At 41.1% G+C, this 18,545-nt stretch overlaps 1 protein-coding gene across 6 annotated transcripts in view; it reads left to right on the top strand.

Annotated features, from left to right (window-relative positions):
• The window catches only part of RNF157 (ring finger protein 157), a 78,815-nt gene that overhangs the window by 14,681 nt on the left and 45,589 nt on the right, over positions 1-18,545 (top strand). For all 6 annotated transcript variants that reach the window (XR_005983195.1, XR_005983196.1, XR_005983197.1 and 3 more), the window contains exon 2: positions 6,300-6,418. Coding sequence is in view for 3 of the 6 variants with exons in the window: in XM_041726232.1 (XP_041582166.1) it covers positions 6,300-6,418 (119 nt within the window). In the remaining 3 variants the exon portion in view is untranslated. The remainder of the gene's footprint in view (positions 1-6,299; positions 6,419-18,545) is intronic.

Genomic DNA, 18,545 nt, shown 5'->3' with positions numbered 1-18,545 from the left:
TCAGCTCAGGTCTTGATCTCAGGGTCATGAGTTCGATCCCCACATTGGGCTCCACACTGGACATGGAGACTACTTTAAATAAGTAAGTGAATAAATAAATAAATAAATAAATACATGAATAACAAAAGGAGTGCTGTAGTATTAGAATTGAGTCAAATAGAGATGTTTGAAAAAATTTCATTTTTTTCATTTTTGTGACTGAAAGCTTAAAGTATGTTATTGAAATACCATGTAGGTAAAGATTTTCAAAAACACGAAAATAGGATTCCCATAGCCAATTTTCTCATATTTTAATTTTGTATAAAATTATTTTAAGATACAGTTCCATTTTCTGCAGTATTCAAGTATATAGCTCCATTAGTTCAAAAGCAGGTAGCTGAAGATTAATATTTTTCACTTAAAGGCAGAATATTTCTTTACTATGACATCAATAAGAACACAAAAAGAAGAAAAGATTATTTCCCTATCAAAATACCATTAACATTTAATTCAGAGCTGGAACAAATAGTCCTAAAATTTGTATGGAACCAGAAGAGACCCAAAGGAAAGTTGAAAAAGAAAACCAAAGATGGTGGCATCACAACTGTGGACTTCAAGCTATATTACAAAGCCATACTTGCCAAGACAGTATGGTAACTGACACAAAAACAGACACCTAGATCAGTGGAACAGAATAGAGAACCCAGAATAAACCCTCAACTCTATGGTAACTAATCTTCGACAAAGCAAGGAAGAATATCCAGTGGAAAAAAGACAGTCTCTTCAACAAATGGTGTTGGGAATATGGGACAGCCACATGCAGAAGAATGGAACTGGAACCTTTTCTTCCATATGCAAAAATAAACTCAAAATGAACAACCTAAAGGTGAGACAGGAATCCTTCAAAATCCCAGAAGAGAACACAGACAGCAACCTCTTTGACCTTGGCTGCTGCAACTTCTGGCTAGACACATCTCCAAAGGCAAGGGAAACAGAGGCAAAAATGAGCTATTGGGACTTCATCAAAATAAAAAGCTTTTGCACAGCAAAGGAAATAGTCAGCAAAACCAAAAGACAACCTATAGAATGGGAGAAGATTTTTGCAAATGTTTTATCAGATAAAGGGTCAGTATACAAAAATCTATGAAGAACTTTTCAAACTCAACACCCAGAGAATAAATAATCCAGTCAAAAATGAGTAGAAGACATGAATAGACATTTCTTCAAAGAAGACATACAAATAGCCAACAGACACATGAAAAAATGCTCACTATCGCTCAACATCAGGGAAACACAAATCAAAACCACAATGAGATACCACCTCACACCAGTCAGAATGGCTAAAATTAACAAGTCGGGAAACAACAAATGCTGGTGAGGATGCGGAGAAAGGGGAACCTTCCTACACTGTTGGTAGGAACGCAAGCTGGTACAGCCACTCTGGAAAACAGTATGGAAGTTCCTCAAAAAGTTAAAAATAGAGCTACCCTATTATCTAGCAATTGCACTACTAGGTATATACCTCAAAGATACAAATGTAGTGATACAAAAGGGCACCTGCACCTCAATGTTTATAGCAGAAATATCCACAATAGCCAAACTATGGAAAGAGCCCCATTGTCCATCAACAGATAAATGTATAAAGATGTGGTATGTATATAATCAATGGAATATTACTCAGCCATCAAAAATGAAGTCTTACTTTTTGCAATGACGTGGATGAAATTAGAAGGTATTATGCTAAGCAAAGTAAGTCAATAAGAAAGAGATAATTATCAAATTATTTCATTCATATGTGGAATTTAAGAAACAAAACAGAGGAGCATAGTGGAAGGGAGGGAAAAATAAAACAAGACATAATCAGGGAAAGAGACAAACCATAAGAGACTCTAAACCATAGGAAACAAACTGAGGACTGCTGGAGGGGAGGGACATGAGGGATGGGATAACAGGATGATGAGCATTAAGGAGGCCACATGATGTAATGAGCACTGGGTGTTATGTAAAACTGATGAATCATTGAACTCTACCTCTGAAACTAGTAATGCACTATATGTTAATTAATTGAATTTATTTATTTTTTAAAGATTTACTTATTTATTCATGAAAGAGAGAGAGACACACACACACACAGGCAAAGGGAGAAGGCGGCTCCTCACAGGGAGCCCAATGTGGGACTCGATCCCAGATCCCAGGATCACGACCTGAGCCAGAGGCAAGCGTCCAACTGCTGAGCCACCCAGGTGTCCCTAATTAATTGAATTTAAATTTTATTTTATTTTATTTACTTTTTAAAAAGATTTTATTTATTTATTCATGAGAAACAGAGAGAGAGAGAGAGGCAGAGGGAGAAGCAGACTCCATATAGGGAGTCTGGGACTCCAGGATCACGCCCTGGGCCAAAGGCAGGCGCTAAACCGCTGAGCCACCCAGGGATCCCCTGTATTTAAATTTTTAAAAGGGAAGATTACTTATGAATCTTGTAATAAAAACTCCTACTTAGCATAACGTAGTGGCTAAAATCCCAAATACGTTTTACTTTATCATTTAATCCACACAAATTACCAAAATTTTTTGCTTGCTCAACATTTTTGAGTTTTGTTTTAGTTATATAAAACATAAAGTTTCCAGGACTTAAAAAGCTTAAAATCTTTGATTTGCAGTTGTGCCATGGCAGTAAATAAATTGCTGTTACTTAGAGCCCTAGACAATTGTTGTTGTTGTTTTTTCCAAAGCCTGTGTCTATAGGCAGATACACTTCAGTAATTTCAGAGATTTGTAAACAAAAGTTGTTTTTTTAAATTAGAATTTCTGTTAACATTTAGGGTATCTGTAAAGTTTAACATGTACAATGTAATGATATGATATATATCTATCTTATAAAGTGATTACCACAAGATGTGCCTTCTTAAGTCCCACAAAGAAATTGAATATGAATTCTTTTTTTTTTTTTTTTTTTTTTTATGATAGTCATAGAGAGAGAGAGAGAGGCAGAGACACAGGCGGAGGGAGAAGCAGGCTCCATGCACCGGGAGCCTGATGTGGGATTCGATCCCGGGTCTCCAGGATCGCGCCCTGGGCCAAAGGCAGGCGCCAAACCGCTGCGCCACCCAGGGATCCCTGAATATGAATTCTGATTAAGAAATTACAGCTAACTTGGGACGCCTGGATGGCTCAGTTGGTCAAGCATCCGACTCTTAATTTTGGCTCAGCTCATGATCTCAGGGTGGTAAGAGTGAGCTCTGCCTTGGGCTCCATGCTAGGCATGGAGCCTGCTTAAGATTCTCTCACTCTCCCCCTCCCTTCGGCCTTCCCCCTCCCCCTCCCAAAAGAAATTATACCTAACTAATAATGAAAAACTTGCAGTTTATCTATTCGTCATATATGTCCCCATTAGCAAATAGGCAAAGCATTGTAGCATAGTACTTTTTTCCCTGCCATTTCTGATTTTAGAGCATGGTTTACGCTAAGAAGTAAAAAATGTGCACAAGCAATCCAAAAGGCATTTTTTTCAGGATCAGTTAGTGCATTAGGTGTTACTGTTTGCTGATACGGTAGCTGTACATGACTGCACTGGTTTGTCCCTTTAGACAGCTGGGGCAGAGAGAAAGCTTTATCCAGGCTGCAGATGGCGGATTTGTTCTTTCTCACTAGTCTATCTGGGGCAGGTTATTAGAGGGGTCCATTTCAGAAAAGGGAACAAGCAAACTTTTGGTTGCCTTAAGCTTATTTTCTTTTTTTTAACTGGTAAGGTATTTGTATTTTAAGTGCAGCAAGGGAGATCATCTTTTTAAAGGAATTTTGCACCAACTCTGCTACTCAAATGAAAAGTCCTTATTTCATCTCTCAAATATTGACCCTAATTTTAAATCTTTGTATATTTGTGTTCTTGATTTTTTAATGTAAGGCAAAACTACAATTAGCTTTATATTGCTTTCTTGATCATTTCTTCTCTTTTAATATTATGGCCCAAAAAAGGCATTTCCAATAGAATCCTCTTGCCATCTTTAACCCTATACCCCCCAAGCTGCTAATGCTCTCTTCTTGTTAGGATCAATCACTGCCATCTGTAAGTTGATTATCTGGATTTCATTGTCCCTTCATTCCTCATGTGACTGTTCACAGGTACTAGAAATCAGCACATCCCACACTGAACTGAACCATATAGCTCTAGACACCAAACCTGCCTCTCTCTGTTCTTTATCCGTGACTTGGGCAAGCCATCCATCAATGTAAACTCTTTTATTTTATTCTAGTAATTTCTATCCCCCACACAGGGTTCGATTTCACGACCTGCAAATCAAGAGTCATATGCTCTACCAACGGAGCCCAGCAGGCTCCCCAAAATCTTTAACTTTTAAAATTTCAGCTAATGTATAATAAATATATAATCTCTAGTGTATAGAAAGTATATTTTGGTAAGGTTCAACAGTAAGTGACTTAAATTATTTGAGATGGCTGCTTCTACTTAAGGCAACTCAGCACCTCCCCCCTCTATAAATTATGCACTTGGAAAATAGGGCTTGCAAGTGCTTGACATAAATAATTGATAATTAAGCTTTCCTAAATGATGAATTTCACTGTTGTATCACTGCAGATGGCTGATGTTTGTATTTTTTTCAGTTTTGGTGGGTAACTTTCCTGAGTGATTGATTTAGGCTGCTTTTACTCTCAAATAATGTTTTCCTACTTGTTGTTTAAAGAATTGCCTCACTTTGTGGTGAGTGATTTTATCCACATTGCTTTGTGTAATAAGTGTTTCTAGACTAAAGCTCCATGTGGAGAAACCCAAAGATGAATATTTGGTTCAGTTTTTGTTAGAATATTCTTTGTCTTCCTTCCTATGGCTTCTTCACAGGCTGAAAGTGCTGAATCTCATTGTTTTTAGTTTGCTGTAAACCTTTAACAAAGGTTGAAATTGGAGGGGTGCCTGGGTGGGTGGCTCAGTCAGTGAAATGTCTGCCTTCAGCTCAGGTCATGATCTCAGGGTCCTGGGATCAAGTGGGATCTAGCCCTGCATCAGGCTCCCTGCTTAGTAGGGAGTCAGCTTCTCTCTCTCCCCCTGTCCTCCCCCTGCTTCTGCTCTTTCTCAAATAAATAAAATCTTACTTTAAAAGTTTAAATTGGTTTAGAAAATTTATCTATACCCTTGCTGTGTGACAGATGAAGACAAAGCCTCACACTGTTTCATAAATTCTTTATGTTAATCCAGGAATTGGGGTATGTGAGGAGAGACTTGGGGGAAGGCATGTTGTGGTTTAAATCCTTCCCTTCGGATGGCTTACCTTCCTGGGAGTATTAGATTATAGAATTTGGGTTAAGAGGCATTCGTCTAGTCATCTAGGTTGGAAAGTATTCCCAGATGGAATTTGCAGCATTACCTAAGCCTCCCATGGTGACTTATCAGTGTCGTCACTTCCTGGCACAGTTCCTTGTCTGTCTGGACAGCGCAGATGGGGATTCTGACCCCTGACTGCTGATCGCCTCTGGTTATTGTGGTGTTAAAAATATCCCTGCCTCCTGGCTAGCCAAGGTGGGGGGCTAAGAGCGCCTGCCATGACCAATGTCCCTGGAACCCTGACCATTCACAGTTAGTGAATTTGAGCCTTAGAGTGTGTGCATGTGTGCATGTGTGTGTACACACATGTGTGCATGCACGTGTATCTTTTCATAGCACTAAACTATTGCCCTGTTAAACTCCACAGTCTGTGTTGTAGGTAAAGCATAGGACACCTGTACTGTTTAAATTCTTATTTTCCTGTTAACAATCATTTTGAAGCAAATATGAAAAAGGAAGAGCCTTCATTGTAGAGAGTTATGGAGGTATGTACGTAGTGGTAGACAGGTACCGAGACTTCTGTGTATAGGGATGAGCTGGCTTAGGAATATCTAGGCAAAGAAATGTATGTGTGTGTATACAGGCTGATACCTGTAGTTAAGATTTCTGAATGGACAGAGGATAGAAAGTGACCACTTTAAGTTTAAGGGAAAAAATCAGGAACAAAATACATGTATATGTTCATTAATGTGCATCACGGGGCCTTCTGGTCTTTTGGTTGATGGTATTATAGACAGATCATGATAAGGATTCAATCAATAATGTTAAAAGGAAAATTGATCTATTTATGTTGGGTATCTTGAGTTCTCACTGCTATGAGTTTGTTTCATTTATGCCACGGTCCCAAATCAAGAGAAAATTCTCTTGGGGTTAACAGTTATGCTAATTATTTCTTTAAAGAGTTAACTTTTTTGAGTCGACTTTTTTTACTTGGTTTAGTTTGACTGGTTTCTGTTTGATGTTTCTGTCTCTCCCTGTCCAGGAAGCTATTTTGCCAGCCACTTCATTATGGGAGGAGAGAAGTTTGACTCCACACACCCCGAAGGTTACCTATTTGGAGAGAACAGTGATCTGAACTTTCTGGGGAACAGACCAGTAGCGGTATGGTTATGACCTATTTGCTTCCATGTGGGGCTTCAGTGGCCAATTCAAACAGTCTTATAAAAATAAGTTTGTAATCAGTGGCTCAGCAGTGTCTGTAGCTTGGTGTGAGTGGGAGCCAGACCGCACACAGCCTCTTTGCTGGCGGTGGGTCTCTTGTCACTGGAGGCTGCCCCTGTGGAGAGGCTGCTGGAGTCTGCCTAAGGGCAAGGACATCTCACACTCTCCAGCTGTCCTAAAGATTCCTGTCTCTGCCTAAATGCCACCTCCACAGACAGCCCCCTCCCAGCTCAGCTAGCGCATCCTCACCATGCTTTTGCTTTTTTTCTTCTTCATAGCACTTTTTTTTTTAAAAGATTTTATTTATTTATTCATGAGAGACACAGAGAGAGAGAGAGAGAGGCAGAGACACAGGCAGAGGGATAAGCAGGCTCCATGCAGGGAGTCTGATGTGGGACTTGATCCTGGGACTCCAGGATAATGCCCTGGGCCGAAGGCAGGCACTAAACTGCTGAGCCACCCAGGGATCCCCTTCTTCATAGTACTTAACACTATATAGGCTTTTATTTCTATTTTGCCTTCTGTTTATTATCTGCCCTCTCTTTTATTTTATTTTTTATTTTTTATTTTATTTTTTTATTTTTTGCCCTCTCTTTTAGAATGGAAATTTCACACGACAGGGACAGTTTTTACTGTTGCATCCCAGCACCTAGAACAAAGCCTGGTACATACTGACAAGCCCTTAAAAGATTTGTTGAATGAATGATTGATAAGTTTTCCCTTGATATCTGAATTGATATTAGACTATGTCTCTGTTCACTCAACTCATTCTATAAATTTTTATGGAGCATCTTCTCTGCACCCAGCTTAAGGCTTTGGAAGAATGGCTGTCATATGGCTGCTGTGTGCTAAGGAAGGTCCTAGAGACTTTTCAGATATTATTCCTAATCTTTTTTTTTTTTTTTATTCATGAGAGACACACAGAAAGAGAGAGAGAGAGAGAGAGAGAGAGAGAGGCAGAGACACAGGTAGAGGGAGAAGCAGGCTCCATGCAGGGAACCCAATGTAAGACTCGATCCTGGGACTCCAGGATTACGCCCTGAGCCAATGGCAGGCACTAAACCGCTGAACCACCCAGGGATCCCTTATTATTCCTAATCTTTATCAGAAACCACCGGACAGACTTATCATTCTTCTTCTTCTTCTTTTTTTTTTTTTTAAAACTTTTTTAAAAGTATGCTCCATGTCTAATGTGTGAGACTTGAACTCACTACCCTGAGATCAAGGGTAGAGTGCCCTGGTATGAAGGAGGGCATTTGTGACAAGCACCAGGTGTTGTACATAAGTGGTGAATCATGAAATCCTATACCTGAAACTAATACTACACACTGTATGTTAACTGGGATTTAAATTAAAAACTTGAAAAAAAGAGTCATGTGCTCTACCAACTGATCCAGCCAGGCACCCCGGAAGATTTATTATTAATTCCACTTTAAAAAAAGAGGACTGAGGTTCCAAGAAATAAATAATGACAATACTAGTGTTTGCAAAATGCATACTATGTTCCAAGCGCTGTTCAAAGTGTTTACATAAAGTTTTCCCAAAGTCAAACAAGTAGGTCTGCCTGGCCACAGATCGATAACCTTTCCACTGCTTCTCACTTCTTCAACATGTCCTGCTATCCTCCAGAAACTCCTGGTTTAGTGGGGCAGGCAAAACATAGGAACAGGAAATGTCTGAACAGCAGTAGAGGTCTTTAGTTCTGATACTGTGAGGTTTGAGAGCGGGAGAGGAGGATGGCAAGCACGGATCGCTTGCACTGGTGTTGAGAAGAGGTGGAGGGTGTTGGAATGAGGCTATAGAGATGCCTGGGTTTTCACCAGCCGGGTGGGGAAGGGGCTTTCCAGGAAAGCAGTGCAGAGTACAGGCCTTAAAGCATTCCCAATGTTGTTGAATCAGCAAACACTCACTGGGCAACTGCTGTGTGCCAGGTACTGTGATAGGCGCTGGGGATACAAAGCTGAAATGAGCATGGTTTGTTCCTCTCTGGAATAAGGAAGCCAGGCTGGCGGGAGTGGATATTTTCTGATGGTGGAACAGGATTGGAAAGGTAGGTGGGGCCTCATGACCTCCAGAGGTTTTTGACTCCTTCCGTTAGGCCATGGGAAATAGTGAAGATTTTTAGGCAGATAAGTGACCTGAAGAAAATTAAAAAAAAAAAAAAATTTGTGTATGTGATTTTTCCGTCTTTTTCTTCCTTTGTATCTAGAGTAACCCCCTCCTCTAATTCACAATCCACAAGTGCTTTCACAATACCCTGTCCTTTCTGCTTCACATTAGCCATGCAGCTAATGCTCATCAAATGTCTGCTCGTTGTTTTTTTCTTTTGTTTTTTTTTTTTAAAGATTTTATTTATTTATTCATGATAGTCACACAGAGAGAGACAGAGAGGCAGAGACACAGGCAGAGGGAGAAGCAGGCTCCATGCAGGGAGCCCGACGTGGGATTCGATCCCGGGTCTCCAGGATCGCGCCCCGGGCCAAAGGCAGGCGCCAAACCGCTGCGCCACCCAGGGATCCCAATGTCTGCTCTTTGATTTAGTTACTGCTGCCTTATTAGTTAGAGTAGAAGGATCTTTCTTTTTTGATAGAGCCAGTAAGAATTTTGCCTTCCTTCCTGGGAGTCAGCTCATGCTTGGATACGGCCCTTTCTTCTTATGGGGACTTGCCATTTGAATCAGTTACTTCCTGTTTCAGAATAGTTGTTTTTGTTTTTTAATTTTGAACTTTTTCAGGCATAAAGATTATTTAAACACAAAGAAAATGCTTCTCTGGGTTCATTTGGAGGTTTATCTGCTGGCACACCTTCCCAGTTCAGTGGCCTTGTTGACCCTTCTCTGTGAGCCCGAGAAGGACTGAGCTCTTCCCGAAGCCCTGGAGAGCAGCCTTGACCTTACATTTGAGACTTTTTCCAAAGGAGCATCAACATTGGACTTTTGTTGTTGTTTCTATGTAGTCATCGTTAAATATGCTTGATGTTGTACTGAGTAAATGTTTCCAAAAGACATCATAATTTCATGTTAAGAAAGCAAATCAGGGCAAAAAGACATCATAATTTCATGTTAAGAAAGAAAATCAGGGCAACTTCAGACAGGCAGCTAGAATTATAGTATACAGAACGAATGCGGCACATTTCCTTTTCTTTCCCCACACATTATCCCATAATGGTAACAGCTGACATTTATCGAACAGTTCCTATTTGCCAGACCTGATTGTTCTAAGCTCTACAGTGTTTTCTCCTCTTGTCCTCACACCCTGTGAGGAGTGTCCTTACTGGACAGATGAGGAACATGGGCACAAAGAATTTAAGCAGGGATCACCAAGCCCATAAGTGGGTGGATCAGGATTTGAACCTAGCAGTCCAGCTCTGGAGCCTGAAGTGCTCTGTTGTTTCTGCTAGTCACACCATGTGTAGGCTCAGGAGCTCTGCCCACATCATGTCGGCAAGTCTGTCTGAGTCGGTCATCAAGTACAATTTGTGAGATGCGAGGAGAGATCTAAAAGTAGACCGAGTGGCAGGGACATGTTCTCTTGGAGTATCTCTTGAGAGAGCTGCTATTTGGTGTGTAATTCCATCTGCTGCTCTGACCTCTGTGTTTTGCTGTTACTGCACATCACACCTAGTTAGGGGACAGCCCAGAGATTGAAGAGGGACTTGGAGCGTGAGTTCTGAGGGATTGACTTCTACTCTCTAGTAACACGTCTCCTGGGTCAATAACCGGGCATCCAGTTGCAGAGAAAAGAGAACAGCCTTTTAAAGCCATTGAGCAGCTCTTCCTTCCAGAGAGAGTGAAGATGGGGAGTGAAAGATGTTGAAATACATTGTTATATAAAATATGAATACCACAGACTTCCTGGCTTATGGGATCTGTGGTGATTCCCGTCATTTCTGACTGACCAAACTAAAAAGTACCTGTAGGGGTGCCTGGGTGTGCAGGTGATTAAGCATCTGGCTCAGGTCATGAGTTCAGGGTCCTAGGATGGAGCCCTGCATGGGGCTCCATGCTCAGTAGGGAGTCTGCTTGAGATTCCCTCTCTTCCTCTCCCTCTGTCCCTTCCCCCGCTAGCACTCTCTGTCTCTCAAATAAATAAATAAATAAATAAATAAATAAATTTTTTTTTTAAAGTATCACCTGCAAATGTATCACTGGGCCTATAGTTTATACTGGAGCCCTGCTGATCTACCATTTAGGATAATCTGTCAAAATTAAGTTTAGTATCAAGCCCTAAGGGTCCGATTTAGAGAATGAGAGTGTGCATAAACATAGAAGGATGGTTGAAGAGAGGCCCAAGATTTCAGGTTTTGTTCACATCTTACCATTAAACTCTTTGCAACCTTGGCAAATCTATCATAAGGCTCTCAAATTACCCAGTGGTAAAGGGGGATAGTTTTGACTGTATAGGAATGTGATGATTGAAAAATACCTTGGAATTGCTGGATAAAAAGAAGCCCAGAGCAATGGTGGCTACTCTGCTACCCCCTCTGGTTAGTTATTTATACAGCTACTGATAGTTTTGGATGGAAAGAATATGCACTGATCTTTAAGTAACCGTCCTAAGTAGCAAAAAACAGGGCTTCTGAAGATCTTTCTGCTCTAATCCCTTTATCTAGAAGAGCTAAGATCACTGTGTTTGTGGTCCATGGACCGACCATCCTTCCCCTTCCTATGTGGTGGAAAGGCCGGTGCTGATTTTTTGCTCTTTTGCTGAGCTAGGGTTCCTTTTGTCAAGGTAAATTACTGTTAAAACTCTAAGTTATTTAGAGGCTCAGTGAACTGAGGATTGTCAGAGAATCAAGTGATACTTTGACTTTACCTGAGTTCAAATGTATCCTTTCACCTTCAGGAAAGTAGTTGAGTTTTAGGTGAGCCCCTGATACTCCATGTCATCTGAGCCCTTTTATTCACATGTATGCAGGGAGAGCAAGTTATTAAAGGAATTGACAGTATATCCATGTGTGAAGTACAGTTTTGCACATGTAGAGCTTTGAGTCAGTCATGGTGCCATTCATTCATTCAAGAAATATTTGTAAGTCATATACTATGCCAGCAACTGGGAGTGCAAATATGAAAAAGACCTGGCCCCTGCCCTGAGGAACTCCTGGTATGATGGGGTAGGCAGATTGCCCCTGACTGTGACATATTCTGGTAGGTTCTATGTGACTGTGTGAGAGACATGGCCAGGGTGCTCTGAGAGCAGAGAGGAGTGAGGAGGCTCTCCACCCAGGGCACTGGCTCTGAGAGATGACTCTTTGGGCAGGGTGAGCAGGATTTCCCAAGTGGATATCGGGAAGGTCATTAAGGCAGAATTAACAAGCAACATGAGGAAGTAACTAAGCTGCAGATGTACATGTTGGGTTTCCAGAAGGGTAAGTGAGGCTGTCAGGACTGGGTCATGAGCAATGTTGGCGGGAGATGAGGTTGGAAAGACAATTTGGGCCCATGTTTGAAGGGGCATACAGATGGTACTGAGGAGTTTATGCTCTTCTTTATAAGGCAGTAAAGAAGGTCATCGTGATGAATTTGCCACTGACTAGCTTCATGGTGTTGGCTAATGTATTGATCATGAGTGAGCCTCAGTTTCCCCATATATAAAAATACCTATCTTGCAAATATATTTAAAAGATTCAAAAAATGACAGCTATTATGATTTGATTTCCTTTTCAGAAAGTTAATTCTTTAAATCTGTCTCACGGTGTAGAGAGTGAATTGGAAAGACAAAATAAAGGACCAGTTAGGTTGCGGTTTGTTTTAGTTAAGAAAGAACATACAAAGTGCCTGAGCTAGAATAGTGGATTCTGTGTGTGGGTTTTTTTTTTTTTTAAGATTTATTTATTTATTCATTCAGAGAGAGCGAGAGAGAGGCAGAGACACAGGCAGAGGGAGAAGCAGGCTCCATGCAGGAAGCCTGATGTGGGACTCGATCCCAGGTTTCCAGGATCACACCCCGGGCTGCAGGCGGCGCTAAACCGCTGCACCACCAGGGCTACCCCCTGTGTGTGGGTTTTATCTGCAGTTTGGTTTGTGCTCTGGGCCCCAGTGTAATAAGATGGTAGGGCACAGCACAGGCACCCTGGCATATATTCCCTTAGTGCCTGTGTTGGTCTGCCCAGGCTGCTAAACCAAAATACCATCAGCTAGGCGTCTAAACAACAGGTATTCATTGCTCAAAGTTCTGGAGGCTGGGAAGGCCAGGGTCACGGTGCTGGCAGATTTAGCTCTGGTGAGGGCCTTCTTGCAGGTGACCAGCTTCCTGCTATGTCCTCACATGCTAGAAAGAGAGTGCTGTCTCCCTCTTCATCTCCTTATAAGGGCACTAATCCTATCTTGAGAGGCCCACCATTATGACCTCATCTAACCCTAAGTACCTCCCCAAAGCCTCATCTCCAAATATAGTCCCATTGGGGGTTAGGCCTTCAACATAGGAATTTTTCAGGGGACATGAGAGAGTCCCTGGCAGGAACATGCCTCTTTTCCATGTGTATGGGGGTGCGCATTGAGTTATTTGCCTTTTGCATGCTATCATCTTTCCTTCTTCCTTCCTTTATAAATAAATTGTACTACAACTGTGTTTGGCATTTGGTTTGGCAGTATTTACATTTTTAGTTGTGCATGCCCTTCATGCCAAGCTACTTCATTTCTCTGAATCTCTGTGTAAAGGAGAAACACACTCCTTTGTATTCTGCTACAACACTGATTCACTTTTGACACCAGACGTGGGCCTTGCACACATCAGGCAGGAATTGTTAAATAAATTATAGTGTGTCTACACTAAGAACTGGTATTTAGCCAAAAATAAAGTAGATTTGTACCCACTGAGATGAAAATATACCCATAACCACATGGTTTGCTGAGAAAAGCAAATTGTTATGTAGAATGTAGAATCTGATTCCATTTCTGATAAAAATAACAGTATATCACAATATATGTATGTTAATGTATTTATATTTATAGGTGCATAAAATGTCAGAAAACCATTTCACCCTGTTACAGTAGTAACTCTTGGAGTATATCAGTGAGGGGAAGTACTTACTTCTGACTTTGTATTCTTCTATAGGAATATGAATTTGAATTTATATTTTTCCTGGTAAGCACATTCTTATTGTTAAAATGGAAGCATTAACATTTTCGGTAAAAATAGGAAAAGGGACTGATGCTGAGCAGGGGAGGAGACAGTTCTAGGAAAATACACGGAGTACAAAAGTTAAGGAAATTTACAAAATAATGGCTTAATTGTTTAGTGAACTACAGGAAGGGTGTGGCCTTGTGGAGAATAACAGATCAGAATGAGCATGGTGAGGATTGGAACCAGGTAGCTTCATCGCCCTGGTGCCAATGTGCAATGATTTACCTTTAGAAACATTAGATTCCATATGGATGTGGCCTGCTTTTTAATAACCTGAGAGTAAAAGAAAACCCAGACCATAAAACATCTAAACCAGGGAATGGATAATCCCATCTTTATATGGTTTAGGGCTTTACAGACAGTTTTACTTAAGGATTTTTAAAAATAGCTTCCTTATTAACACAGGTCTCCTGGCTTCTCCCCAGAGGGGACCACCCTGCTCAGCTCAATAAATGATCTTCTCAACCTTTTCCTCTGCTTGTAGGTTTTTAAAAAATTGTAACAAAATAACATGTACCATCATAACCATTTTAAGTGTACTGTTCAGTGGTGTTAAGTGTATTCAGGTTGTCGTGCAACCAATCTCCAGAACACTTCCCTTTAACACTGAAACTCTACCCATTGAACACTGAGACCCCATTGTCCTCTCCTCCCAGCCCCTGGCACCTGCCCTTTTACTTTCTGTCTCTATGAAATTGACTAGCTACCGCATGTAAGTGGAATCTTGTAGTGTTTGTCCTCTTGTGTCCGGGTTATTTCACTGAGCACAATATCTTCAAGGTTCATCCATGTCGTAGCAGGTGTCAGAACTTCCTAGCTTTCTTTTTTTTTAAGATTTTATTTATTTATTCATGACAGACACAGAGAGAGGAAGAGAGAGAGAGGCAGAGACACAGGCAGAGGGAGAAGCAGGCTCCATGCAGGGAGCCCGACATGGGACTCGATCCCAGGTCTCCAGGATCATACCCCGGGCTGAAGGCGGCGCTAAACAGCTGGGCCACTGGGGCTGCCCAGAACTTCCTAGCTTTTTAAGGCTGAATAATGTTCCACTGTGTGCATAGACCACATTTTGTTCATGCATCCATGCATCGATAGGCAGCTGGGTTGTTTCTACCTCTTGACTGTTGTAAATAGCACTGTTGAGAGCATGGGTGTTAGGCTCAGTGTTTAGGGCATATGTGGATGCCAGGGTCCTGCCAGGGATGAAATGACTCTCCAGTTTTAGAAAATTATGTAAACGAAATCATTGTAGGTCTTCAATCTTGAGATTTAACTGGTTTTTATGTTTTGGCCAAAAACGTATTCCATTTATATTACTTTTTATCCTTAACAAAGATGAAGAAATTATTTCAAATACCTTCTTTAGGGGAAGTTGCTTCCTCCCACATAGTGAGTAAATACTGAATATGTTAACAAACTATTTTGCAATGTGAAGATAATATAGTCCTGTTTTCAAATACCAAGAGAATATAATCTAATTGTAGATTTAATTCTAGTTGGAGTGGGGGTTTTTTTTGGTATGTTTGCTTGTTTGTTTAGTAAACTCTATGCCCAATGTGGGGCTTGAACTCAGGATCCTGAGATCAAGAGTCACACGCTCTACTGATGGGGCCAGCCACACACCCCTCAAGAGTTAGTTTCAGCTCTCTTGATTCCAGAGATAACAAGAAAAAAGCTGGTTACTTTTATATGGAGAGCAGGGTAGGGCTTCTTTCTTTCTTTCTTTCTTTCTTTCTTTCTTTCTTTCTTTCTTTCGAGGTAAATAAGAGCTTAAAATATGAGACTCAACAGTATGTGTAAAGTCAACTATACCTTTGGAAAATAAATTATAGCATAAAAAAACCAACTTTGGAAGCTAGTTGAGTTTAAGAATTTGCTACTTGGCTTTGAAAAGGGGATTTTTGTTCTTCTGTTCTGGGAATTTTCTGACCTGACACCTCTGTTTTACCGAGTTGGGTTTCTGTAGTAGGTCAGTCATCAGATAGACAGGAGTCCCATGGCTGTGGGAAGGCAGCAGTGTGATGGAGGCCAGCAAGCCATGTCAGTGAGTGCAGCTATGCTCCACCCTGATATCCCCAGTGACAAATACCTCAGGAAGGGTTGCTACGAGAGAAGTCAGATCCTTTGATATGGCTGTTCCTGCCATACCTGGTCCTTTTTTTTTTTTTTTTAACTTTCATTTTTTAAAACCTCTCCTTTTAACTTACTTTCTATTGCTTTTCTTCTCACTTTTTTAAATTGTTAATTGTGAAATATTTATATGTAAGAATGTAAACCATTTATCTACAGTTTAAAGAAACTGTAAACAAACACCCTGTACCTGCCACCCAGATCAAGAAGTGGAACATGGCCAGCACCTTAGAAGTTTTCCCTGTGCTTGACCCTGATTGCATCTGTACTACTTTGTTAAATAACAGCTTTATGGAGATATAATTCACCATGAATTTCTCCATCGTAGAGTTACCTTCTTCCTCTTTGTCGTTAATAAGTATCTTGGGGAAGATAGTTTGAAACTATAGCTTAGATTTTTTTTTTTTTAATGGCGAAAAGCATCAGCTAAGTTTGCTCCTTTCTTTAGCTAAATATGCTCCATTGGCCAAGTCTAGTGAAATAGGATGCTCCATATTAGATTTACTACATTGCTTTGAGATCGTGGTTTTCTTTCTGGTGTGTAAATTTCAGGGTATAGTTATATGGATAGAAGCTATGGAAAGGGAGGTGCCTGGGTGGCTCCATCAGTTAAGTGTCCAATCCTTGATTTCAGTTCAGGTCATGATCTCGGAGTCTGCTTGAGATTCTCTCTCTTCCTCTCCCTCTCTTTCTAAAATAAATAAATGAAATCTTGGGATGCCTGGGTGGTTCAGCCATTAAGCGTCTGCCTTCAGCTCAGGGCATGATCCTGGAATTCTGGGATCAATTCCCACATCGGGCTTCCTGCGAAGAACCTGCTTCTATTCTCCCTCTGCCTGTGTCTCTGCCTTCTCTACGTGTCTCTCATGAATAAATAAATAAAATATTTTAAAACTAACTAAATAAATAAATAAATAAACAAAATCTTAAAAAAAAAAAAAAAGAAGCTATAGAAAAGGGTTGCAGTGTAACCTGAAATGATGAGAGAGAGGAGAGAAATTCTCTGGAGAAGAAACTTTGCTGGAGATGAATGAGGAGCAGGTGCAATTTTTAGTAGCTGTTGGCCTCTGGTGGGTTACCTTCTCTGTATAAGAATTTCTTTTTAAAAGATTTTATTTATTTATTCATGAGAGAAACAGAGAGAGAGAGGCAGAGACACAGGCAGAGGGAGAAGCAGGCTCCATGCAGGAAGTCTGAACATGGGACTCGATCCCAGGTCTCCAGGATCATGCCCTGGGCTGAAGGCGGCACAAAACTGTTGAGCCACCTAGGCTGCCCCCTTCTCTGTATAAGAATTTCAAAATCAGTTTGGCTTATAAAAGAGAAAGAATTATAAAAGGAGAAGGAAGTACAGGAGGAGAAGGAGGAAATACTTTAATGTTCTTACCTTTAATTTGGCATTTGTGCTGGCTAAGTAGATAGATTTCTTTACTAATCATTAGGCCAGGCCCACAGGCCCACTGTGGATCTCCCCCCCCCCATTACACAAATCGTTTATTGACTTAATCATTCCTTCATTCATTTGCCATTTAAAAAAAAAGACTTTATTTATTTATTTGACAGAGCACAAGCAGGGGGAACAGGAGAGAGAGAGGGAGAAATGAGCCCCCTGCAGAGCAGAGAGCTGGATGTAGGGCTTGATCCCAGGACTCTGAGATCATGACCTGAGCTGAAGCCAGACACTTAACCAACTGAGCCACCTAGGCGCCCCTCATTTACCATTTTTTAAAAAAGATTTATTTATTTTGAGAGCAAGAGAACACCAGCAGGAGGAGCAGAGGGAGAGGGAGAGAGAACCCCAAGCAGACTCCACGCTGAGTGCAGAGCCTGACATAGAGCTCAAACTCATGCCCCTGAGATCAGGACCTGAGTGGAAAACAAAAGTCTCACACCCAACTGACTGTGCCACTCAGGCACCCCTCATTTACCATTTTATTGAACACCTGTGATAGTTCAGGGTAATGTTAAACATTAGAAATACAAAGGCAGATAAAATGCAGTCCCTGAACTTAGGAACTTCTCCAATAGCCAGGAGGCATGAACGTGTGGAGGAGGGGCTGAGCAGCAAAGGCACACAGGCATCTAAACTAAGTGAGGGGGAAAAAAAAATAAATAAATAAATAAATAAATAAATAGATAGATAAATAAAATAACTAGGTGAGGTCTGCTCCCAATGATTCCATCTAACTAAAGCATAGCATCCAGAAGGCTGTGGAGTCAGGCCTATGGAGGGACCTTGTGTACCTTCCTGCAGGCTTTGGACTTTTCTCCTGTAGACGTGGGGAACCACTAGTCGGTTTTAGACTAGGAGTCCTATAATACACATTTTGAGAGATTGCTCAGACGGTAGTACAGAGGATGCCTTTAGAGGGTCATAAGGACAGAGAACCAATGGTCCATATGAGATTCAATGGAAGTCTGATCTCAGGTTGCAATGGGAATGAAAAAGATGGCCCTGACTCATGGGACAGGATTTATGTTGGTAACCAGTATGAGCAACAGAGTCTAGGCTTTGGTAATCAGACGATCTTACAGGCCCCCTCAAAGGACATGGCCAGCTGGTGGGTTTTCCTGTTCTGTGTGGCAGATCCATCCTAGCGTACTGGCTCCTTTAAGCCCTTTGATCATTTCTTCCAACAACTGCTGTGTCAGTTCTGGAATCTGTTAGTGCGGTCCGTTGATTTTTCTAACAGGCCACTTTCCCCAGCACCTGTTAGACCCAGGACCCTTGCCAAGGTGTTAGTTCTGTGTCACGAGAGTATGTCCCCATACCAGCAGGCTCTCCCTCATCCAGCTTTATATTCCACACCCCA

Source organism: Vulpes lagopus, chromosome 12 (genome assembly GCF_018345385.1).
Source record: "Vulpes lagopus strain Blue_001 chromosome 12, ASM1834538v1, whole genome shotgun sequence".
NCBI classification, from domain to species: domain Eukaryota; kingdom Metazoa; phylum Chordata; class Mammalia; order Carnivora; family Canidae; genus Vulpes; species Vulpes lagopus.
This window is presented reverse-complemented; position numbering and strand designations above follow the sequence as displayed.